This window comes from Salvelinus namaycush, chromosome 31 (genome assembly GCF_016432855.1).
Source record: "Salvelinus namaycush isolate Seneca chromosome 31, SaNama_1.0, whole genome shotgun sequence".
Taxonomy (NCBI): Eukaryota; Metazoa; Chordata; class Actinopteri; order Salmoniformes; family Salmonidae; genus Salvelinus; species Salvelinus namaycush.
In genome coordinates this window covers 45,358,268-45,384,874 of record NC_052337.1, presented here as the reverse complement: position 1 = coordinate 45,384,874, position 26,607 = coordinate 45,358,268, and the positions used below count along the sequence as shown (strand labels likewise).

Here is a 26,607-nt window from a genome sequence, read left to right as displayed (position 1 = left end):
TATTGTATAACAATGCAGGCTGTTGCATGAGAAGGTCCGTTCCTTCGAATCTATTTAAACACAAAAATATAAATTGTATGAAATAAAATTTAAATAAACATTTGAACAGTGGATCATTTGTACCGTAATAGCATTAGAATAGGCCTAGATAAAACACAGCACAGGGACAATAAAAAACATCAATAAACTGAAATTGACTTCAGAAATAATAAAACACATCAAATTTCCCCCAATAACCTCATAGATCCTTCTAAAATGTCTGTATAAGTATGTATAATTACAAAATATTTACATTTCAACTAGACTGCGATGTCTCACTAGAACTCCAGCTCCCAGAATCCAAGCCTCACGTACACATGTCCTGCGCGCAAACCGGACTAAACGTCACATTCATGCGTTCCACCCTGCTTGTGTGTCGGGGAGCGTAATCTTTTTCTTCCGAATACGTTTCTCTCCCGTGAAATATACCCATGACACAGTGGGTTTAATATCCGGAGGTGATCCCGGATTCCCCAGCCGTCCGAATCCAATATTTGGGTGAGGATATTGTTTTCTGTAAATGGGTTAGCTTCGCTATCTAGCTGAAATAATGTTTGCCAGTTGAGTGTTCATCTAACGCTAGCAACGGTGTGTGACCAGATCCAATGTTGTGCATGTTTTCGCTGCCTGAGACCTGGAGTGGCTAAATGATGATGATGAAAGACATTTCAACTGATTGTGACTCGACAGAAAGCTGTGACTGGCTTGTAACTTTATAGTTATGACAGTAGGCAACGTTGGGATTTGAATTTGAGCATGAATTAAACTAACGTAGGTAACGTTAACTAGCGTGATGGTGCCCGAGGCCGGACAGATGTGTGGTCATTCTTTTTTTCTGATAGTCAACATGTTTTTCGGGCACGCGTCCGGTAAAATAAAACACACTGAAAAAGATTCCATATCGAAAATACGTTTTTTGTTGTTATTATTAGCTAGCGAGCATGTGTTATTCTCAAACCATCCGCTAAGTGTTGTCCCAGCTGAGACGTTAGTAGTTGCTAACTAGCTAGCTACACAGCTAGTCGACTCTTATGGTCGCTGCAGTATCGAACTTTTTGGTTCAACCCGAGCAAATTCACATATAAATGTAGTTCTAGATCTGTGTCGTTGAAAGCAAGTCTAAGACGCGGTAGATCTGCTGTGTGCGCCATTTTCTACGCTTCTCCTTCTTAAGTTTAGTTTTTGCGTCTTTTACTTTTGATTTTGCACACCAGCTTCAAACAGCTGAAAATACTATATTTTTGGTTATTGAAAATATATTTCAGTGGTTTAGATGGTACACTGATTATCTACGCTGCTTGTTTTGTCACAAACTGAAATTAGGCTTAGAATTTTAGCTAAATATAGAAAATAAATGATCAATATTTATTTGGACCGGTATTAGCACATACAAACGCGCTGAATAACATATTCACTACATGGAACAACAGGTAGTCCCCCCCCCAAAAAATCAAAAGGAAGTTTGTTCTGAAGTGTCTGTCATACATACAATAAGTGTCTGTCATACATACAATACATATATATATATATACATACAATATATATATATATATGTATTGTATGTATGACAGACACTTCAGAACAAACTTCCTTTAAAAAAAATAATTTGTTGCCAAAGGGCACTTAATAAGGGCACATGTAAAAAATAATAATAATACATACATACATTATATATATATACTATGTATGTATTATATATATATTTTTACATGTGCCCTTATTAAGTGCCCTTTGGCACTTAACAGTCTTATGCAAATTCGATTTCCACTGGGGTGTGGACATCGCCCTTAGGATGTTAACATAAAGCTAGGACAATAAACAGAAAATTAACCTACTGACATTGCCCTCCTCTTATCGAAGTATTTTGCTTGGCTCATAATTTTCGGTGATTTTGTTCTGTTTGTTCGAAAAACCATTATTTGGTCAACAGTAATAACCTATGCATTATGAATCCTGCTATAAAAGTACCGGTATCTGCCTGTCCCTGTTTTACTGTCGGCTGCTGTGTGTGCAAGCCACTCTTCACTCCCTCTCCCCACTGTGCATACAGAGGAGGGATAGATATATTATACGCAAAAGCATATGACAATTGTTCAAAATGCAATTGTGGAAAAATAACGTTTTCAAAGCAACTACTGTTCAAGTTACAGACAGCAGTCACAGCTTTCTGTGAGTATTTAATGTATATTGGGTTCATGGCACCACTTTACAACCAGAGTAGGCTATGTAGTATGGTTTTGAAGTGCCCGTGAAGCAGAGCTCTCCATTTGCACTTAATAGGCCTACATCAAGTAGCCTAGACCTAGCACTGGGAAGTCTTGTGGGGCATTACATTTACCGATAGCCATGTAGACTAATTGATTAATCTATCTAGCAACAATATCATATTTAGTTGGCCTACCTGCTAAGTGTTTTGAGTTCACACTTCCTCAGGTGGTGAATAGGCTAATAATATAGCCTAGGCCTATGCACAAAGATGTCGGCAAATCCATCTCTGAAGAGCCCAAAATAAATCTGATCATTCTGGATTCTATAGGTTGCACATCAAAATATCGATCTTGAATTACCTGCATATGTTAGATTAAATAACTTTTTTAATCATAGGCAATTCCATCTCAGTTGTACTTAGCACAAAAAAATCTACCTCTAATGGAAAGTAAGCCTATTTGTCCATAAATGTTTATCGTTGTATTTATCGTTATCGAGCAAAAGAGTTAGATTTATTGTGATGTCTTTTTTGTCTATATCGCCCAGCTCTAACGTAACAGCCCTAGTCACATACTAGTAGTGTTGTACAGTATACCAAAACTTCAGTACTTTTTCAATACTAAAACATTAAAAACTGATAGGTACTAGAATTTGTGTTACTTTCGGTACGTCTGTCAAATGTGTGTCATGAATCAAGCCTGTCTATCAGCACAGCCCACCCCTTATAGTGCACACTAGAGGTCGACCGATTAATTAGGGCCGATTTTTCAAGTTTTCATAACAATTGGTAATCTGCCTTTTTGGATGCCGATTATGGCCGATTACATTGCAATCCATGAGGAAACTGCGTGGCAGGCTGACCACCTGTTACGCGAGTGCAGCTTCAAAAGGACCTTGTGGCTGCAAGGAGCCAAGGTAAGTTGCTAGCTAGCATTAAACGTATCTTATAAAAAACAATCAATCTTCACATAATCACTAGTTAATTACACATGGTTGATGATATTACTAGGTTAACTAGCTTGTCCTGCGTTGCATATAATCAATGCGGTGCCTGTTAATTTATCATCGAATCACAGCCTAATTCAACTTCCCCGAACGGGTGATGATTTAACAAAAGCGCATTCGCGAAAAAAGCACTTTCGTTGCACAAATGTACCTAACCATAAACATCAATGCCTTTCTTAAAATCAATACACAGAGGTATATATTTTTTAAACTTGCATATTTATTTAAAATAAATGCATGTTAGCAGGAAATATTAACTTGGGATATTGTCACTTCTCGTGCGTTCAGTGCAAGCAGAGTCAGGGTATATGTAACAGTTTGGGCTGCCTGGCTCGTTGTGAACTGTGTTTCTTCCTAACAAAGACCGTAATTAATTATCCAGAATTTTACATAATTATGACATAACATTGAAGGTTGTGCAATGTAACAGAAATATTTAGACTTATGGTTGCCACCCGTTAAACAAATTACGTAATGGTTCCGTATTTCACTGAAAGAATAAACGTTTTGTCAGCCTTGAAATGCTTGTGTGAATGACATCATGGGTCTTAGAAACAGAACGCGCACTTTTATAAAAGAGATTACTTCGGCCCCCCGAGTGCGGCAGCGGTCTAAGGCACAGCATCGCAGTGCTTGATTCATCACTACAGACCCGGGTTCGATCCCAGGCTGTGTCACAACCGGCCGTGACCGGGACTCCCATAGGGCGGTGCACAATTGGCCCAGCATCGTTTGGCCGGGGGGGCTTTACTTGGCTCATCGCGCTTTAGCGATTCCTTGTGGTGGGCCGTGCTGCACAGAAGTTACCACACTTGAATAATGCAACACGGCATGTAGAAATGTTGAAACCGTTTGCACAACAACGTCGATAGTCTAGAACACTTTTACAATGCAAGACGATACCGGTAGCTTCCAGCTTTAATTGTAGGGCTAACTTTTTTTGCAAGCTTACAGCTGACTTCACTACCCTAGTACTTTTTTGGTGATAATATGCAAACCATAGTGCAAAATACTCTGATTTTCAAAGCTGATTGCCACAAAACACGTTATTAATTCACATCGTTTCCCTCGCCACCAAAAACAAATTCACTTCTTTGTCTCCACAGCCACATTCTGCCTCATGAATGACATCATTACTTTCTTAAAGATACAGCGCACACTTTTCTAAAAGAGACTGCTTCTTCAATGCAAATGTTGTTGATCAATGCAATTTAAAGTATATGTTCTGCTAACAGTTGCCACAATAAACAATAAAAAGTCCTAAATGGAAGGGATTGTTTGTCATCTGTAGCCCCATGAAATCAGCTAAAACAAGCTCAGTAACTCAATGCATGCACACATTCCTATTGAATAATATGCATTTACCGGTCTAGACCTAGGCTACATATTGATTTACCCAGTTTATCAATAGAGATTTACCATTCAAATAAATTACCATTATGTTGTTTTGTAGGTAGATTGTTTTTACCAAAGTCAAATTGATTCATTAATGCAAACATTGCAGTCTCTAAAAATTGGACATACACATTTTGTAATGTAATGGTATTGAACAAAAAACAGCCCACCTATTGAACAGAGCAGTAGCGGATTTTATCTGTCTGGATCAAAGCGCCATTCTGAGACTTTGGCTAATGCGCCGCATTTGTTTTGTCGTAGTATCTTTTTGGTATCGAAAACCGTAATGGTATTGAGTATCGTGATACTAAATCTGGTATCGAAGTAGAAATTACTTTAAAAAATAACACTGACAACACTATGAGCTCCACCTAGTTTCTGCCATATTGCTCTCACATATCCAGTCCTCTCAGATCTGTGAAGGGAAGTGATGGGAACATCTGCTCTGTGAGGGCAGAGGGAAGGGAACATGTTGAAGGAGACACAGCCCAAGCTTAACTTATCCGGGCTTCAGCAGTGTTGTCAACCTAGGCTGCAGTGTTTTGTGTCAGGTCAGTTTAGGCTGCAGCACAGCAGCCAGGCAGTTCTCTAACCTAAGCGCTCTGCATTGATTTTCTGTAGCTTACTAATGCAGTGCTGGGGTCACAGCCTCTGGCCCTGTGTGTCACTACAGTGATGAGATTATGATGACCTGGATGGAAATCATCATGTGATTTTGGCTTGAGTCCTCGAATGCGCTACTGTTACCGATGCACAAAACAAAGTAAAACTAGGCTAATGCCAGGGATGAAGGATGAGCCCTCGCATAAATGTTGCATAGAGACTTTTTGAGGCAATATTTTTGGTGTTATTGGAAGTGGTGTGGGCAGCCATAGATGAGAGGATGTCAGAATGATTTGCTTAGTCTATAAGGAGTTATAAGTCACCCACATAGTTTTATTATAATAAGCAGAGAACTGTACTAGATAGAATAGGCTTTTAGTGTATTAGAAGCAGTGAGTACATTCTTCTGCTGTGTGTCTATCACCCAGCTTTACGGTCTAAAGCTGCCTGAGAATCCAAGGATTTCGTCCAGTATGGGAATATATTAGAGCTGGGTGATATAGACAAAAATCCATATTGCGATTAAATTGATGCGCTGACGATACATAGAACTATACGTTTCTAACATTAATGTGCACCACAGTTGGAACCGGTTCAGGGAGCAGATCCAAAAAAGACCTCAATTGTTCATGGAACAGAATCAGAACCGGGAACGAAAGTGATCTATACTGTGATCTATACTATACCGGCGCAGAACTGTTATTTTAAAATTTGTGGGAATCGGTTAATAACACTATTTTACATTCCAGGCATGTTCTTTCAGTCACACAAAAAAAACGCAACAAAGCGCCTATGCAAAGCCCTCCCCTGTCAATCAGAAACCTCGTCCAGTGTGTAGGCTACCTGCCCCGCCCCCTCCAAAGATAAACTGTAGCTTACTGACGTGACAAGTGTGATTCAGAAGATAGGGAGAGAGATTTTAAATTAGAGAAGTATGGATTCACTTTTTCAATGATAGTTACAAATACTATAGTTATCACATTGGATTGGATTAACTACAAAAAGGTAACACGTGTTTTTAATTCTAGTGCCGCTCTGCACACACACTTCTTAGCTAGCTATCTATCTCTGGTCCAACGTTAAGCCAACTCTGACATTCAAAGGCATTCAAAGTTCCTCCATAGAAGCCGCTCCTCTGTAGGTATAATTCTGTGGGCCTAATTCAGATAATGCTTGTCATCACAAGATGCCCAGTTCTTCAAGCCAAGCCTTCTCCTCCACCCCCTCTCTCTTTCTCTCTCCCCACCGTCAACATTTCAGTGTCATCTTGTGTTTCCATTACGCATGGAAACAACTCACTGATCTATAGCTTGCCTGCTCCATAACAAGCTGCTCTATCTGCACTGCATGATCGGTGTAGTTTTAATGTTGGGCTAAACGTACCAAAAAAAGGAACAGAGAATGACCAAATATACCAGTACTTTTGACGTTCGATCCGGTTCAGAATTTTATTTTGCTGGTCGGAACAGTGGAACGGAACAACATATTTTTCCGTTCAGAACGAAACGATTGGAAAATGATTTAGGTTCCAACCCCTGCTTTAGGTAAGGACATTCTCCTACCAATGTTTGTCTATGGAAATGCATGGCTATGTGCTCGATTTTATAAACCTGTCATCAACAGGTGTGGCTGAAATAGCCGACTCCACTAATTGGGGTGTCAACATACAGTACCCGTCAAAAGTTTGGACACCTACTCATTCCAGGGTTTTTCTATATTTGTACTATTTTCTACATTCTAGAATAATAGTGAACACATCAAACTATGGAATCATGTAGTAACCACAAGTGTTAACGGCCTTGTTCAGGGACAGAACAACAGATTTTTACCTTGTCAGCTCGGGGGTTCAATCTAGCAACCTTTCTGTTACTGGCCCAATGCTCTAACCACTTTGAGGCCTTTGTATGATATCGTGCTGCATGCATCATGTATATCTTAGGCTTTGCTGTAAGATAACACCTTAGCCTCGGCATTGATGCACATGTTGGTGAGCCAGACATCTAGGGAAGCCCAGTGGGGCTGCTGCCAGGCCTGCACACCCATGTCCTAGTCCCTGCTCCCAATGACCCACCAGGGTCAAACCGGAGGAACAATGCTCCCATTGTCACACCTAAGACTGCATGTGAAGGTGGGCCCCCCACTTCTGCCTGTCGCCCCCACAAGCCCCTCCGTACAGCTATGACGTCCTCTATCTAGACCAAAGCTAGCTAGCTATTTAGATTCATACTCACACAGGACTGTTTACTCTCACTGTGGTGTTACCAGGCATATAGAGAGAGAGGGCTGATAGGCCTGAAAAGCATTTTCTTTCCAAACATGTGGTCTTCTCATTTCCATGTTGTTGTAATGAAGGCACCATGCCACCTCATTTATAGTCAAGAGGGTATAGCAACTTGTCAAGCTTGATTTGGGTATACAATAGGGCTGGGCGATATATCAAATTAATTCTAAGTATAAGCCCATAGAAACATACTGGACTTATTTTTGACAAATTTTGGCAACTCGTTCTCATTCTGAGAAATAAGGTAGGCCACTTCAACATCTGAAAAAAGTGGGCAGGCTAACATGCTTTTCTAATAGTTGGAGAGAGACAGAAGGGGTTGTTCATAACAATTCCGCTGTTCAACCTTGTTAGCTGGCAAATAGATTCAAGTTGGCCTAACTTAAAATATAAAGATTAGCTGGCACATCACTAGCACATGGGCTTGACAGATTGTTGATGAGACGTGATCATTTTTCATGCAAGAAGTTAGTCATTATTAGTGAATGTGCATTATGCATGGTTCTAGTTATATTTGTAGAAAAAATGGCATTTTCATAGACTTGAAAGCCAGATCAGTGATTATTGCACAAAAAAGCAAGTTAAACTATTTTGATAAATTCATTACATTATTAGTGGTTCTTATGGTTGTGGAAGGCTTATATTTAGCTTAGGTATAACTTCACAAGCCCTGCATTCATTAGATGATTGCTGACTGTATGAAATGCAGTTTATTTAACCTTAATTGTACAACAATGCTTATTTTGAGAAAACAAAAATCAATAATGATAGGCCTAAACAATTTCGGCCATAATGTCCATTTGCCTTTTGGTGAGTATTTATTCTTATGTGGCGCTTGAATGAACTGCCAATCATATGCTCAAATACAAATAGCATGACATTAACACTGCGACAGAGTAGGTAAATGTTGAACTGGCCCTGTCGAGAACCACTGGCCCGACGCGTTTTTACTGGCCAGCGCTAATGTCGGAATCTGCACGTGAAAGAAAATAAATGAATGTGCCAGAAAACAATAGCCTAAATGGATTTCGACTCATTGTTTCCACATTATATATGGGAAGCAAATTCACTCACATTGTGGGACATACAAATGCATGCTCTCTTCCTGCGTGTAGAGAAATTTGACTGCAACCATAGCACACACGCACCCATGTACTGAGAGGCGGGACCGACAGCGCACTGTCCAACCAGCAGTGTTTCCCTGTCATCGCTCACTTTGTGACTGACACGTGCCTGTCCTATCAATAGATCACTAGAAGATGCATAATGTTCATTCTAGCGGGAGAAGGCTTGGCAGACTTTTTTCTGGCTAGCGAATTGAAAAGTAGCCTAGTTAATTTAAGTGGGAAAGTGCCTGGCTGAAATTGAGTCTGTAATCGGCTGTATAGCCAACTGCCGGCGCTAGTTGAAAACAAGAAATATAATTTCATCCTACCTGCAGCAGCAGGGTGTGCGTGCGTGTCTGAATAGAGTGCTTCTAGGAAGCATTCTTAAAGATGCAATATGTATCTTTTTGGGCAACCCGACCAAATTCACATAAATGTGATTTATTGATCTGTCATTCTTATTGAAAGCAAGTCTAAGAAGTGGTAGATCTGTTTATAAACTCAGCAAAAAAAGAAACGTGCTCTCACTGACAACTGCGTTTATTTTCAGCAACTTAACATGTGTAAATACTTGTATGAACATAAGATTCAACAACTGAGACATAAACTGAACAAGTTCCACAGACATGGGACTAACAGAAATGGAATAATGTGTCCCTGAACAAAGAGGGGGGGGTCGAAATCAAAAGTAACAATCAGTATCTGGTGTGGCCACCAGCTGCATTAAATACTGCAGTGCATCTCCTCCTCATGGACTGCACCAGATTTGCCAGTTCTTGCTGTGAGATGTTACCCCACTCTTCCACCAAGGCACCTGCAAGTTCCCGGACATTTCTGAGGGGAATGTCCCTAGCCCTATCCCTCCGATCCAAAAGGTCCCAGACGTGCTCAATGTGATTGAGATCCGGGCTCTTCGCTGGCCATGGTAGAACACTGACATTCCTGTCTTGCAGGAAATCACACACAGAACGAGCAGTATGGCTGGTGGCATTGTCATGCTGGAGGGTCATGTCAGGATGAGCCTGCAGGAAGGGTACCACATGAGGGAGCCGACCGCATTATCTACCAAGAGAATTCTCTTCGATTATAATCACAGCGGTGTATATCCCCCCCACCAAGCAGACACCTCGACGTCCCTGAAAGAACTTCATTGGACTCTATGTAAACTGGAAACCACATATCCTGAGGCTGCATTTATTGTAGCTGGGGATTTTAACTAAACTAATCTGAAAACAAGGCTCCCTAAAATTTTATCAGCATATCACGTGGACTGGCCAATATCCAGCAACTTTGCACAGCTATTGAAGAGGAGTGGGACAACATTCCACAGGCTGCAATCAACAGCCTGATCAACTCTATGCGAAGATGTCGCGCTGCATGAGGCAAATTGTGGTCACACCACTGATTCATGCACTTACTTTTTTGAAGGTATCTGTGACCAACAGATTTATGTATTACCATTCATTTGAAATCCATAGACTAGGGCCTAATGAATTTATTCCTATTGACTGATTTCCTTATATGTAACTCTAAAATCTTTGTTGCATGTTGCATTTTTATAGTTTTAAGTGTGATTAGGGTTACCGGGACACTGACCAACGCTTTGGTTCTTATTAGGGCTGGGAATTGCCAGGGACCTCACGATACAATATTATCACGATACTTCGGTGCTGATACGATATGTATTGCGATTCTTAAGATTCTATATGCCCCTCATACTCAACTCTGGACCTCGAAGCCAGTTCCACTGCTTTTTTCCCCCATTTATTTTCTTAAACGGACACTATTTAGACCTGTGTCACCAGGTGAGTGTAATTAATTCAGGTATAACAGAAAACCAGCAGGCTCTGGACCTCGTAGGGTAAGAGTTGAATGCCTCTGCTATATGCATTGCGATTCGATACTGTGATTTTGAGATTCGATGTTCCAAAAAAACCTTGCTCACCATATTTCTGCATCAGATGGACAAGACAGAGCCATGACAAAACATGTTTTGATCAGTCATGGAAAGAAAAGTGCTGAAAAATAAATTGGCTCCCTATTTAAAAAGATGGAGAACAAGCTATGAAGGAAAAATACTGGCGTTTTGGTGCATGTACAGCTGTCTAGTGGCAAAATTATATTGCGATATTGTCAATACAATAAGATATTTCATCCAAAATAATATCCCTATATTTAACTATACACCCCCCTCCCATCACTAGCGAATACTGCGTTAACGGACTCCTGTTCAGACCAGTGTGTCACAGCTCTCCCTCGCTGTAGACCACGTGAGTTGCTTCAGCCAGGCTACTTTTAATGTGGTCAACTGGTGAATGTGTAGGCATCAGTGGAGTTAGCATTAGCCTCATTAGCTAGGCTAATCAGGCCCCAGATTAGTGAATCATGTCTACATACGGTGAGATTTAAAACCTATAGGTATAGCAGCAATAGAATGAGGATCAGAGCATTAGTACGTAAAATTACAGGAACAAGAAGCGTTAATCAGTCTGTGTTAATCAGAAAATTAGTCTGCATTTACCCCCCCCCCCCATTAATTGGTTGAGAGTAGCCTACATGCAACTGCCTCAGGCAGTCCTCAACACAGGCCTACTACTATACCACTATTCAGGCTGCTCTGCTGTCATAGTAAATCCTCTTGCGTGGCATGGCCAGTGCTCAGGCAGGGCAGTGGTGTAAAGAAGCTTAGCAGCAGGCCTTAGTCATGTGACCACCAACATAGGCGCTTCACTGTCAGATAAAACACAGGGAAGGAGAGGTAGAGTTAGTTAGCGGTGGTGCGCGCTAATAGCGTTTCAATTGGTGACGTCACTCGCTTTGAGACCTTGAAGTAGTGGTTCTCTGCAAGGGCCGCGGCTTTTGTGGAGCGATGGGTAACGATGCTTCGTAGGTGACTGTTGTTGATGTGTGCAGAGGGTCCCTGGTTCGCGCCCGGGTCGGGGCGAGGGGACGGACTAAAGTGATACTGTTACACCTGCTGGGCCTGGGTGTAGCAGTAGGACTGAAGGCCAACTCTGTCTGGGATGTAAACACACTATGCCTCCCCTGCTGATGTAGTGTTATTACTGCTCTGCCCTGAATGGGCGTGGTTTGGATTTGGTGTTCAGTATTCTGAGAAGTCTGACAGTGTCTATTTGACATTTTCTTAATGGATGTTTTTGAATGAACTTTTCTTGAATGAAAATGATTGAACTATCTGTCTGAATGACACACTTATAGCTTCTTGACTCAACATGGTGGTTTTTTAAGTGGATATACTGCGGTCATGTTTTTTGTTTTGATCTCACTACTAACCAGCCATTTCTCCTGCACCTCTCTGCAGGTCCTCTCCTCCCTCCCCCGCCGGCGGGCAGGTTGCCATGGAGAACTCGTCGGTGGCGTCCGCGTCCTCAGAGGCTGGCAGCACGCGCTCACAGGAGATTGAGGAGCTGGAGCGCTTCATCGACAGCTACGTGCTGGAGTACCAGGTGCAAGGCCTTCTGGGAGACAAAAACGAGACGTACCTGGACGGAGACGACAAGCCCCAGTCCCACATTTCACAGGTTAGCTAAGGCTAATGCTAAACGGGACCAGAGTGGCAACATTGATGCTGATACAAGTAGTCTAGGCTTGTCACGATACCGACATTTTAACAAACGATACCAGACCAAAGTATCACGATACCACATAGTATCGCGATACCATGGTGGGAAAAAATCAGTGGCCGAGCATCCTGTTCGCTCCGTCCCCCGTTCTCCAAAAACATGTAATTGAAATTCACACTTCCACTTAATGCAACACATTACATTTAACTTCACACTGTTCAGTGTATAGTAGAATACTGCATAGAACGGCTGATTTGCTCATATTGGTTGGAGGAATGGTAGGAAGGAATATGCATCAGTGTAGGCTGCTGGAGGACGGCTCATTTAATAGAATCAAACGCATAGAAACCATGTGTTTGATACCATTCCGCTACAGCCACTACCACGAGCCCGTCCTCCCTAATTAAGGTGCCACGACCTCCTGTGATATACATGTCATGATATACATGTCATGATATACATGACACACACACACTCTCTCTCCCTCATAAACACACACACCACTCTCTCGCTCTCCCACAAACACACCCACTGCTCCCAACTTTTAAAACGTTAGGCACCAAACAATTTAAGAAGCAGCAGAAATAAATAGGTGTTTCGATATAGTTTAGGCTTGCATTAGGCCTGTATGAATCCTACCATTTTCAAGCACATCTTATGAGTATCAAACCCTTTTCCTTTCTTCCTGTGCCTAAACCTACTGTCAAGTTACCAGGTTGTTAGCTAGCTAGGTAACATGACTGAACATCGTTGTTTGTTATCAAACCAATAATTAGCAACCCGGGATTAGTTTAAAATAATTGATTCAATTGTTTTTTATTCCCCTTAATCAATCTACACACAATACACCATAATGACAAAGCAAAACATGTTTTTTGAAATTTTGCACATTTTATAAAAAATAAAATAAAAAATGAAATATCACATTTACGTAAGTATTCAGACCCTTTACTCAGTACTTAGTTGAAGCACCTTTGGCAGAGATTACAGCATCGAGTCTTCTTGAGTATGACGGTACAAGCTTGCCACCTGTATTTGGGGAGTTTCTCCCGTTCTTCTCTGCAGATCCTCTCAAGCTCTGTCAGGTTGGATGGGGAGCGTTGCTGCACAGCTATTTTCAGGTCTCTCCAGAGATGTTAGATCGTGTTCAAGTCCGGGCTTGGGCTGGGCTGCTCAAGGACATTCGGAGACTTGTCCCAAAGCCACTCCTGCATTGTCTTGGCTGTGTGCTAAGGCTCATTGTCCTGTTGGAAGGTGAACTTTCGCCCCAGTCTGAGGTCCTAAGTGCTCTGGAACAGGTTTTCATCAAGGATCTCTGTACTTTGCTCTGTTCATCTTTGCCTTGAAGAGAGCAAAAAAACATCCCCACAGTATGATGCTGCCACCACCATGCTTCACCGTAGTGATGGTGCCAGATTTCCTCCAGACGTGACACTTGGCATTCAGGCCTGAGAGTTCACTCTTGGTTTCATCAGACCAGAGAATCTTGTTTCTCATAGTCTGAGGGTCTTTAGGTGCCTTTTGGCAAACTCCAAGCGGGCTGTCATGTGCCTTTTACTGAGGAGTGTCTTCCGTCTGGCCACTACCCTAAAAGCCTGATTTGGTGGAGTGCTGCAGAGATGTTTGTCCTTCTGGAAGGTTCTCCCATGTCCACAGAGGAACTCTAGAGCTCTGTCAGAGTGACCATCGGGTTCTTGGTCACCTCCCTGACCAAGTTCCTTCTCCCCCGATTGCTGAGTTTGGTCAGACGGCCAGATCTTGAAAGAGTCTTGGTGGTTCCAAACTACTTCCATTTTAAGAATGATGAAGGCCACTGTGTTCTTGGACCTTCAATTCTGCATAAATGTTTTTGTACCCTTCCCCAGATCTGTGCCTCGACACAATCATGTCTCTGAGCTCTACGGACAATTCCTTTGACCTCATGGCTTGGTTTTTGTTCTGACATGCACTTTCAACTGTGGGACTTTAAATAGACGTGTGTGTCTTTCCAAATCATGTCCAATCAATTGAATTTACCACAGTTTGACTCCAATCAAGTTGTAGCAACATCTCAAGGATGATCAATGGAAACAGGATGTACATGAGCTCAATTTCGAGTCTCATAGCAAAGGGTCTGAACACTTATGTAAATAAGATATTTCAGTTTATTTTTAATACATTTGCAAAAAATTCTAAACCTGTTTTTGCTTTGTCATTATGGGGTATTGTGTGTAGATTGCTTTATTTAGTAATTAAGTTGGAATAGGGCTGTAACGTGACTGTGGAAAAAGTCAAGGGGTGTGAATACTTTCCGAAGGCACTGTAACTCGAAAACCCAAAACTGGTGGCTCTCGTACGTGCACAGAAAGCAGGCTAGTTTACCCCATGGGATGCCTAGCCAAGCAAAAATTAGGGGACAACATTGACTAGCTGGCAGAGGGTGGAGATGGAGAGATTTGTAAACTTCTTTCTTTCCACCATCATCACAAAATAGTGTTGAGTAATTGTCATTCCAATTTTTCCCCTCTCTCTCCCTCTGACCTAGTGGACAGAGGACTGCAATGACAAGAAAGACGGGAGTTGGTCACCCTCGTGGGGGAGGGGCTCCACCAAACCAGTGAGTGTTTTGGACTGTGTGTGATGTGTCTGGATTCTGGAGGAAATGCTGGCTGGCTGAAGGTCGACACACAACACACAGCTGTGCTGAACCTCCATGTACAATCATTGATTAGGGGGAAACGAGATCTCAATGACAGCAAAGGTTACTAACATATGGCTCCAGTCAGACATGCATACAGCACATTACTGCTGTTTCATTGGGTGTCTACTTCTTTGGTCGTATAGCAAATGCCCATAGGACACAACCGCCATAAATAAGCAAGCTCCATGCTAAAAGAGACCAGATGCATTTTGAATTCAACTTATTTCATCTCTGATGATGGCAGCTTTGCCTACGATGTATCTCAGTTCGAGGCTCTGCTGAAGTGTAGGATGGATGAAGAGAAGTGTTCATCACTTGCAAAATGTAGGCATAAGTGAGTTTCCACCGAGGCATGCTGGCAGCTGGGCTGATAACATATCCAGACTGGCTTGTCATAAATTGAGACCTCTCTCACTAATCCGCCTCCTATTTGCATGGGCTTTATGGTGATAGTGTGTTTCCATAGCTAACTACCCTGGGATAGCATGGTACAGTAGGTGTTGTTCTGTCAGTGGTGGAATATAGGGGGCTGTAGCCCGGTTTTATAGCTGAGAACAGGGTCGTGTTCAGTTATGTTCCTGAATGCTGATGTCATAGCCAGGGTTCTTCTAGTCTGGTGGATGGGGTTTCCCCCATGTGCCGCCTCCGGCTTTGTGTTTGTCTGTGCCTGTTGGCACGACGATGTGGCAGAGTGCATTTGCCCGTGTCTGTTAGCACAGGGTGCAGGGAGACACGCAGGTCTCTGGCTCTCTCTGTCTCCTCCTGTTTCAACCAATGATGTGTGGTAGAGGTCGACCGATTATGATTTTTCAACGCCGATACCGATTTATTATTTTTATATATGTTTGTGATGATGACAATTACAACAATACTGAATGTTCAATGAACACTTTTATTTTAACTTAATATAATACATCAATAAAATCTATTTAGTCTCAAATAAATAATGAAACATGTTCAATTTGGTTTATATAATGCAAAAACAGTGTTGGAGAAGAAAGTAAAAGTGTAATATGTGCCATGTAAAAAAGCTAACATTTAAGTTCCTTGTTCAGAACATGAGAACATATGAAAGCTGGTGGTACCTTTTTAACATGAGTCTTCAATATTCCCAGGTAAGAAGTTTTAGGTTGTAGTTATTATAGGACTATTTATCTCTCTACCATTTGTATTTCATATACCTTTGACTATTGGATGTTCTAATAGGTACTTTAGTATTGCCAGCCAAATCTCGGGAGTTGATAGGCTTGAAGTCATAAACAGCGCAATGCTTGAGGCACAGCGAAGAGCTGCTGGAAAATGCAGGAAAGTGCTGTTTGAATGAATGCTTACGAGCCTGCTGCTGCCTACCACCGCTCAGTCAGACTGCTCTATCAAATCATAGACTTAATTATAATATAATAACACACAGAAATACGAGCCTTAGTTTCTGGATTTGACCATATTAATGACCTGTCATTTCGAAAACAAAACGTTTATTCTTTCAGTGAAATACGGAACCGTTCCATATTTTATCTAACAGGTGGCATCCATAAGTCTAAATATTGCTGTTACATTGCACAACCTTCAATGTTATGTCATAATTATGTAATATTCTGGCAAATTAGTTCGCAATGAGCCAGGCGGCCCAAACTGTTGCATATACCCTGACTCTGCGTGCAATGAATGCAAGAGAAGTGACACAATTTCACTAGTTCATATTGCCTGCTAACATGAATTTCTTTTAACTAAATATGCAGGTAAAAAAATATATACTTCTGTGTATTGATTTTAAGAAAGGCATTGATGATTATGGTTATGCTTTTTTCGCAAATACGATTTTGTTAAACCATCCCCCATTTGGCGAAGTTGGCTGTCTTTGTTAGGAAGAAATGGTCTTCACACATTTCGCAACGAGCCAGGCGGCCCAAACTGCTGCCTATACCCTGACTTTGTAGCACAGAACACAAGAGAAGTGACACAATTTCCATAGTTAAAATAAATTAATGTTAGCAGGCAATATTAACTAAATATGCAGGTTTAAAAAGATATATTTGTGTATTGATTTTAAGAAAGGTGTTGATGTTTATGGTTAGGTACACATTGGTGCAACGACAGTGCTTTTTTCACGAATGCGCTTGTTAAATCACCCGTATGGCGAAGTAGGCTGTGACTCAATGATAAATTAACAGGCACCACATCGATTATATGTAACGCAGGACAAGCTAGATAACTACACATGGTTGATGATATGACTAGTTTAACTAGTGATTATGTTAAGATTGATTGTTTTTTATAAGATAAGTTTAATGCTAGCTAGCACCTTACCTTGGCTCCTTGCTGCACTCGCGTAACAGGTAGTCAGCCTGCCACGCAGTCTCCTCGTGGAGTGCAATGTAATCGGCCATAATCAATGTCCAAAAATGCCGATTACTGATTGTTATGAAAACTTCAAATTAATCGGTCAACCTCTAATGTGTGGTAGTGTTACACCTTGCCCAAACCGTCTGCGCGCGTGCGCCATCGTGCATAAATTTATTTTGCCCCCCCCACACCAAACGCGATCACGACACGCAGGTTAAAATATCAAAACAAACTCTGAACCAATGACATTAATTTGGGGACAGGTCGAAAAGCATTAAACATGTATGGTATTTTAGCGAGTTAGCTTGCACTTGCTAGCTAACGTTAATTTGTCCTGTTTAGCTAGCTTGCTGTTGCTAGCTAATTTGTCCTGGGATATAAACATTGAGTTGTTATTTTACCTGAAATGGACAAGGATCTCTACTCCGACAATTAATCCACATATAAAACGGCCAACCGAATCGTTTCTAGTCATCTCTCCTCCTTCCAGGCTTTTTCATCGTTTAAATTATATGGTGATCGCATCTAAACTTTCATTGTATTACCACGACTACCGGCAAAACAGTTTTCGTCTTTCTATCACCCACGTGGGTATAACCAATGAGGAGATGGCACGTGGGTACCTGCTTCTATAAACCAATGAGGAGATGGGAGAGGCAGGACTTGCAGCGCGATCTGTGTCAGAAATAGGAACGACATCTATTTTAGCCCTTGGTGTCGCAGACGCTCGTTGGCGTGTGCAAGCAGTGTGGGTGCAATAATTGAATAACATGGGTTTCTAAATTTATTTTGCGACGCACGCGACGTGTCTGGTCTGGTCAGCATGTTAGTGTCGGTTTGATTGTGTAGGACCGACCACTGCTTGCCCCAGGGTAAGCCCTCTTTTCCCCCCCTTTTTTTTTTTCTTCGATATGATATGTAAAGCGATTCTCACTATTCTATTTGTTTTGCGTTTCGATGTTCCAAACATATTTCTCTGTATATGTTTGATGCAGAGACACGAGAGAGAGGATGAGAAAATGAGTTTTGATCAGTCATGGAAATGAAAGTGCTGAAAATATGTTCACGCACTATTTAAAAAGGGGGAAAACAAGCTATAGGATAAAATACCGGCGTTTTGACACAAGTACAGACGCCTAGCGCTAGCTAACGTTACCTAGAAAAAATTAAATACACTGCTCAAAAAAATAAAGGGAACACTTAAACAACACAATGTAACTCCAAGTCAATCACACTTCTATGAAATCAAACTGTCCACTTAGGAAGCAACACTGATTGACAATAAATTTCACATGCTGTTGTGCAAATGGAATAGACAAAAGGTGGAAATTATAGGCAATTAGCAAGACACCCCCAAAAAAGGAGTGATTCTGCAGGTGGTGACCACAGACCACTTCTCAGTTCCTATGCTTCCTGGCTGATGTTTTGGTCACTTTTGAATGCTGGCGGTGCTCTCACTCTAGTGGTAGCATGAGACGGAGTCTACAACCCACACAAGTGGCTCAGGTAGTGCAGTTCATCCAGGATGGCACATCAATGCGAGCTGTGGCAAAAAGGTTTGCTGTGTCTGTCAGCGTAGTGTCCAGAGCATGGAGGCGCTACCAGGAGACAGGCCAGTACATCAGGAGACGTGGAGGAGGCCGTAGGAGGGCAACAACCCAGCAGCAGGACCGCTACCTCCGCCTTTATGCAAGGAGGTGCACTGCCAGCGCCCTGCAAAATGACCTCCAGCAGGCCACAAATGTGCATGTGTCTGCTCAAACGGTCAGAAACAGACTCCATGAGGGTGGTATGAGGGCCCGACGTCCACAGGTGGGGGTTGTGCTTACAGCCCAACACCGTGCAGGACGTTTGGCATTTGCCAGAGAACACCAAGATTGGCAAATTCGCCACTGGCGCCCTGTGCTCTTCACAGATGAAAGCAGGTTCACACTGAGCACATGAGCACATGTGACAGACGTGACAGAGTCTGGAGACGCCGTGGAGAACGTTCTGCTGCCTGCAACATCCTCCAGCATGACCGGTTTGGCGATGGGTCAGTCATGGTGTGGGGTGGCATTTCTTTGTGGGGCCGCACAGCCCTCCATGTGCTCGCCAGAGGTAGCCTGACTGCCAATAGGTACCGAGATGAGATCCTCAGACCCCTTGTGAGACCATATGCAGACACATGCACATTTGTGGCCTGCTGGAGGTCATTTTGCAGGGCGCTGGCAGTGCACCTCCTTGCACAAAGGCGGAGGTAGCGGTCCTGCTGCTGGGTTGTTGCCCTCCTACGGCCTCCTCCACGTCTCCTGATGTACTGGCCTGTCTCCTGGTAGCGCCTCCATGCTCTGGACACTACGCTGACAGACACAGCAAACCTTTTTGCCACAGCTCGCATTGATGTGCCATCCTGGATGAACTGCACTACCTGAGCCACTTGTGTGGGTTGTAGACTCTTTGTCTCATGCTACCACTAGAGTGAGAGCACCGCCAGCATTCAAAAGTGACCAAAACATCAGCCAGGAAGCATAGGAACTGAGAAGTGGTCTGTGGTCACCACCTGCAGAATCACTCCTTTTTTGGGGGTGTCTTGCTAATTGCCTATAATTTCCACCTTTTGTCTATTCCATTTGCACAACAGCATGTGAAATTTATTGTCAATCAGTGTTGCTTCCTAAGTGGACAGTTTGATTTCACAGAAGTGTGATTGACTTGGAGTTACATTGTGTTGTTTAAGTGTTCCCTTTATTTTTTTGAGCAGTGTATTTGTTTGCGTTTGAGAGGAGGCAAACCCAAGGCAGGCGATTTCACACCAGCTCATCCTATTCTTTTTAACACAGGCCTGTAAAGTTCTCCTCCTCCCTAAGGCGCACACACACACCTTACCTTAGTAGGGCAGGGGTCTTCAAGTAGCTCTTAGCCCACCTATGAGGAGCTCGCCAAGCAATTCTGAAAGTACATTCATTTCTTCTTTTTTTTATCATTGCAAACCCCCAAAGCCACATTGACATTATCCCAACCCTGGTTAGCCACTATTGGCTTAAAAAGCCCAAAGTAACACAATATTGCCCCTGTCTGGTGCGTGCGTTTATCACTACGTGTGTAACCAGTTATCGATGCTAAGGATAACCGTCTTGTGGGTAGCTCAATGGTGTAGACAGAAATATTTTCCACAAAAACCTTCTCAACTAAATACAAAATAGGCTTACCTGACAGAACTACACTGCTCAAAAAAAGAAATGGGAACACTTAAACAACACAATGTAACTCCAAGTCAATCACACTTCTGTGAAATCAAACTGTCCACTTAGGAAGCAACACTGATTGACAATAAATTTCACATGCTGTTGTGCAAATGGAATAGACAACAGGTGGAAATTATAGGCAATTAGCAAGACACCCCCAATAAAGGAGTGGTTCTGCAGGTGGTGACCACAGACCACTTCTCAGTTCCTATGCTTCCTGGCTGATGTTTTGGTCACTTTTGAATGCTGGCGGTGCTTTCACTCTAGTGGTAGCATGAGACGGAGTCTACAACCCACACAAGTGGCTCAGGTAGTGCAGCTCATCCAGGATGGCACATCAATGCGAGCTGTGGCAAGAAGGTTTGCTGTGTCTGTCAGCGTAGTGTCCAGAGCATGGAGGCGCTACCAGGAGACAGGCCAGTACACCAGGAGACGTGGAGGAGGCCGTAGGAGGGCAACAACCCAGCAGCAGGACCGCTACCTCCGCCTTTGTGCAAGGAGGAGCAGGAGGAGCACTGCCAGGGCCCTGCAAAATGACCTCCAGCAGGCCACAAATGTGCATGTGTCTGCTCAAACGGTCAGAAACAGACTCCATGGTATGAGGGCCCGACGTCCACAGGTGGGGGTTGTGCTTACAGCCCAACACCGTGCAGGACGTTTGGCATTTGCCAGAGAACACCAAGATTGGCAAATTCGCCACTGGCGCCCTGTGCTCTTCACAGATGAAAGCAGGTTCACACTGAGGACATGTGACAGACGTGACAGAGTCTGGAGACGCCGTGGAGAACGCTCTGCTGCCTGCAACATCCTCCAGCATGACCGGTTTGGCGGTGGGTCAGTCATGATGTGGGGTGGCATTTCTTTGGGGGGCCGCACAGCCCTCCATGTGCTCGCCAGAGGTAGCCTGACTGCCATTAGGTACCGAGATGAGATCCTCAGACCCCTTGTGAGACCATATGCTGGTGCGGTTGGCCCTGGGTTCCTCCTAATGCAAGACAATGCTAGACCTCATGTGGCTGGAGTGTGTCAGCAGTTCCTGCAAGAGGAAGGCATTGATGCTATGGACTGGCCCGCCCGTTCCCCAGACCTGAATCCAATTGAGCACATCTGGGACATCATGTCTCGCTCCATCCACCAACGCCACGTTGCACCACAGACTGTCCAGGAGTTGGCGGATGCTTTAGTCCAGGTCTGGGAGGAGATCCCTCAGGAGACCATCCGCCACCTCATCAGGAGCATGCCCAGGCGTTGTAGGGAGGTCATACAGGCACGTGGAGGCCACACACACTACTGAGCCTCATTTTGACTTGTTTTAAGGACATTACCTCAAAGTTGGATCAGCCTGTAGTGTGGTTTTCCACTTTAATTTTGAGTGTGACTCCAAATCCAGACCTCCATGGGTTGATAAATTTGATTTCCATTGATAATTTCTGTGTGATTTTGTTGTCAGCACATTCAACTATGTAAAGAAAAAAGTATTTAATAAGAATATTTCATTCATTCAGATCTAGGATGTGTTATTTTAGTGTTCCCTTTATTTTTTTGAGCAGTGTATAGCATCATTATTTGTATCAATTGTTTTGCAAACTCTCACCATGATGTGCTGCAGCAGTAGGCCTAACAGGAGAAACCTCACTAGACTGACACATTCCTCTTACTAGATGCACAATTAAAGGGGATTTGCAGTGCAAATCTTTATTTATATGAAACAAATGTTTACCTTGTTTCTCTGTGAATAAGTGTCATATTGAGAGTTGGGGGGGGGGGGAACTAGGGGAAAAACCCAGAACAGAATTCAGAAAAATACAATAGAGCATTTTATGAGGCCTGCTATGCCAAATACTGTTTATGAACCACTATTTTACTGGGTATATTGACAGAAACACATTTATTTTACCCCAAGGGCCCGGGGACACATTGCAGGGTAGAGGAGAAGATTGTGCCTATTTGTTTATTTAAAAGTAGCTCTTATGCTAGGAAAGGTTGGAGACCCTTGCCTTAGGAGCTCCCCATAACCAGGAATGCTGTTTTAGCTACATACAAGCTACCTCAGGCTCTGATACTTACATAAACTGCGATGGCTTTGAGTAAGGTTTTGGCTTTGGGGCGGCAGGGTAGCCTAGTGGTTAGAGCGTTGGACTAGTAACCGAAAGGTTGCAAGTTCAAATCCCCGAGCTGACAAGGTACAAATCTGTCGTTCTGCCCCTGAACAGGCAGTTAACCCACTGTTCCTAGGCCGTCATTGAAAAATAAGAATTTGTTCTTAACTGACTTGCCTAGTTAAATAAAAAAAAAAGGTAAATTTGTAAGTCGCTCTGGATAAGAGCGTCTGCTAAATGACTTAAATGTAAATGTTTTGATTTTGTTCCAGTCGATGCCCTGACGTGGTTAGTATGTGCATGTAAAAATGATTCTATAGTTCGGGCCTATAGGTTGTGTATGGTAACAATACATTGATACTGTATGGTGAGGTGACCTGAGGTTGAAATAAATATTTATTTTTGGGTCAGTATTAATAGATTGTACCTTAGGTCATAAAGGCATAGATAGATGGTCAGGTATGTGAGGTGGTTGTGTTGCTGGAGAGAGAGTGACGCAGACGCTGGGCTGCTGCTGCTGCAGCCTGCCCTCTGGTCTTCTGGGCACTGATTCAGTCATCTGCTTCTTTGCTTCACTTTCATTTGAACTAAGCAGTTCCTTTCTAAGCCCTTGTTTGCACACAGAGTGACTTGAGGCTGTCTTGTGGACAGTTGGGTTGGTTGTAGTCAGGTGAAGACTGCGGGTTCGAGGTTAGAGTGTCTGGGGTGTGTCGGTTTCTGAGGAAGAGATTTGAGGACAGCAGTTTCGGGATAGCAGTGTAACTGAATCGCTTGACTTCTCTGGGATCACAGAGGACCTCGTTTTCACTTTCATCTCAATCAGCACAGTCATGACTCATGTTGCTCCCAGATCTATCCCAGGAACAGAGAGCTATTCAGATGCTGATCAGGCCCTTGTGAGGATGTGTTGATTTTAGCCTAGGCTGCAGCCCAAATGGCTCCCTAATCCCTATACATGCACTACTTTTGACCAGGGCCGATAGGGAGACGCTGCTTTAGCCTGTCTCCCTCTCGGCTGTTCCTGTGGGCTAAGGAAAAGAAAAAGGAGAGGGAGGAAAAGGGGAGACGTATTATTCTTTGTATCGTCGCCTGATATATATTTTTCCTTTCCCGAGCACTAGGCTGTCATTTGGTGGGATAAGGCGGCTTGCGTTACGTCTGACAAATGACTTTGTGAGAGGCACTGATGAAATAATCAAATGACATGAAATTGAATGAACAGAGAACATGACTTTCTGGCCTGGCCTATTGTGTCTGTCTGTGTGGTATCTGCGTACAGTGTTGTGTGCATCAGGGAGAAAACATTTATTTTTTTTGTGAAACTGGGAGGTTGTCTTAAACTGCTCTGAGGAATGTACACACACAGACAGAAACCACTAGGGAAGGACTGGATATAAATGAGGGGGAACGGGTCACCAGGGGTTAGCGGAATACCCCAGCCAGCCAGTCGGGCAGGCAGTCTGTAGTAGGGTTAAGAGGTGTATGTCCGTCCGTCCATCCACTGAACCAAGGTACTGACTGGCTGCTCTATTTGTCAACCTGTGTATGTATGCATGCAGCCAGCCTGTACTAGGGTATAGGGCCAGACTGTGACCATTGGGACAAAACAGTCACTGGCTGCTGCAACCTTTGTTCAGCCAGTAGCAGTCAGGTGTGCTTAGCAGCACTGAGTCAGAATGGCCATGGGGAGCTGTGGTTGCTCAGGGTTACCAGCCCTGTCAGCATTTCTCTTTCTCCCTTTGCTACCCAACATGACCAACGCCCCTCCCTCCACCCACACCTCTCTCTCCCTCGCTTTTTTTCTCTTCCTCCCTCCCTCATGTAAATGGTCTTCAGACTCAGCAGCAGACACAGACCTGCCTGATAGACAATTACAGACCTTTCTCAATTGATTACCCCACACCGCTGCTAACCACGAACTGTGGCTGGGAATATGTCAGATCCTTACTCTCCACTCTCCTCCCTCATAGATAATAGAAATGTGTCTTATGCAATGCTGATTGTATTGTCAATATCACATGTTCTGCGTTTTCTGCAAAGGAGGATTTGATACGGTATTGATCTTAATCCCTCTCTTCCTCCCACTATCTATCTCTGTCTGTCTCTACCCCCCCCCCCCCCCCCCCTCCCTCCCTGCAGGATGAGTGGGATCACAGTAGTAATGGCAGTACAGGGTCCAGGCCCAGCTCTGGCTCTAGACCTGGTTCAGGCTCCAGGTCTGGTAGCAGAGGGAGGAACAACCAATTCGGAGGGCCAGCCAAGGTACAGGTAGCTAACCATACTACTGCTTTTACATTAGACCACCACGTCCCCAGACATTTAGCTCGATCATCAGTTACAGCAAAAAAAAACTGCGTGCCTTTCATGATCAGGAAACATCAATTCCTATATTTTCAGATACTTGAGGGAGGGTAGCCTATCTATTTGGCATGTAGCTAGCTAAGCAAACAACTTGTCATTTATCTTGCTTGTTGAGAGATTAGGCTTTTTTGGAAAGAGCTTGACATTTGCAAGTATTTGCGTTCAACTCGTCCTGGTAAAGTTATCTGTTACCAAATGGAGCAATATTTGGAAATAACTTTCTAGTTTGTCCCCTGACAGTTAGCTCGTTAACTAGCCAAATTGATGTGCTCTGTCATTAGCTACTGTAACTAGCTAGCCAATTTGACGTGGTCCATCAATTCATCTTGTAGCCCAAGGGTCTCCTACAGGTCCATCGTGAGCTACCAGTAGCTCGGAGCCCACCTATGAGTAGCTCGCCAAACAATTCTGAATGTATTTTTCACGTTTTCCACCGCAAACTGTCTCACGTATCAGACACCTCAAGCTCCCGACTACTATCCAATCCACATTGACATTATCCCACCCCTAGTTTGTCACAATTGGCTTAAAAAGCCAAAGGTAAGACAATATCTACCAATTCATTTCCAGCAATATTGCCTGTGTGGTGCGTATGTTTGTCTATCATTTACTTCATGTAGCCAGTTAGCGATGATGATGATAACTGTCTTCTGGGTGAACAAACGTTCCCCTAAAACTTCTCAATTTAATGTTAACTGCAAAGTAAATGTGGGAAAAAACACGTTTTGCATAGAAAAAAAAGTCCCTCATATCTGATGTGATGGGATGATCATCTTTCCACTGAATGGTACTTTAAAGGATGTATATGAAACAAGGGGTCGTGGAGAAGGAAACACTTCACCAGGCACCTTGACCTTTTCCATATTTTTCCATATGTTAGTCTTATTCTAAAATTGATGAAATCGTTTTTCCCCCTCATCAATCTACACACAATACTCCTTAATGACAAAGCAAAAACAGATTATTAGAAAATGTTGCAAAAAATATATATTAAAAAACCACCCACATTTACATAAGTATTCACATCTTTTACTCAGTACTTTGTTGAAGCACCTTTAGCAGCGATTACAGCCTTGAGTCTTGGGTATGACGCTACAAGCTTGGCACACCTGTATCTGGGGAGTTTCTCCCATTCCGCTCTGTCGGGTTGGATGGGGAGCGTCGCTGCACAGCTATTTTCAGGTCTCTCCAGAGATGTTAGATCGGGTTCAAGCCCGGGCTCTGGCTGGGCCACTCAATGACATTCAGAGACTCCTGCGTTGTCCTGGCTCTGCTTAGGGTTGTTGTCCTATTGGAAGGTGAACCTTCGCCCCAGTCTGAGGTCCTGAGCGCTCTGGAGCAGGTTTTCATCAAGGATCTCTCTGTACTTTGCTCCGTTCATCTTTCCCTCGATCCTGACTAGTCTCCCAGTCCCTGCCGCTGAAAAAACATTCCCACAGCATGATGCTGCCACCACCATGCTTCACCATAGGGATGGTGCCAGGATTCCTCCAGACGTGACACTTGGCATTCAGGCCAAAGAGTTCAATCTTGGTTTCATCAGACCAGAGAATCTTGTCTTTCATGGTCTGAGAATCTTTAGGTGCCTTTTGGCAAACTCCAAGTGGGCTGTCGTGCCTTTTTCTGAGGAATGGCTTTCGTCTGGCCACTCTAACATAAAGGCCTGATTGGTGGTG

The 26,607-nt window shown here is 43.3% G+C and overlaps 1 protein-coding gene across 1 annotated transcript in view; it reads left to right on the top strand.

Moving 5' to 3' along the window:
- Nucleotides 1-408: 408 nt before the first annotated feature.
- The window catches only part of LOC120025639 (CBP80/20-dependent translation initiation factor-like), a 138,781-nt gene continuing 112,582 nt past the window's right edge, over nucleotides 409-26,607 (top strand). The window contains exons 1-4 of the mRNA XM_038970184.1: nucleotides 409-537; nucleotides 11,960-12,179; nucleotides 14,746-14,817; nucleotides 24,710-24,832. Coding sequence (XP_038826112.1) covers nucleotides 11,997-12,179; nucleotides 14,746-14,817; nucleotides 24,710-24,832 — 378 coding nt within the window. The 5' untranslated portion in view covers nucleotides 409-537; nucleotides 11,960-11,996. The remainder of the gene's footprint in view (nucleotides 538-11,959; nucleotides 12,180-14,745; nucleotides 14,818-24,709; nucleotides 24,833-26,607) is intronic.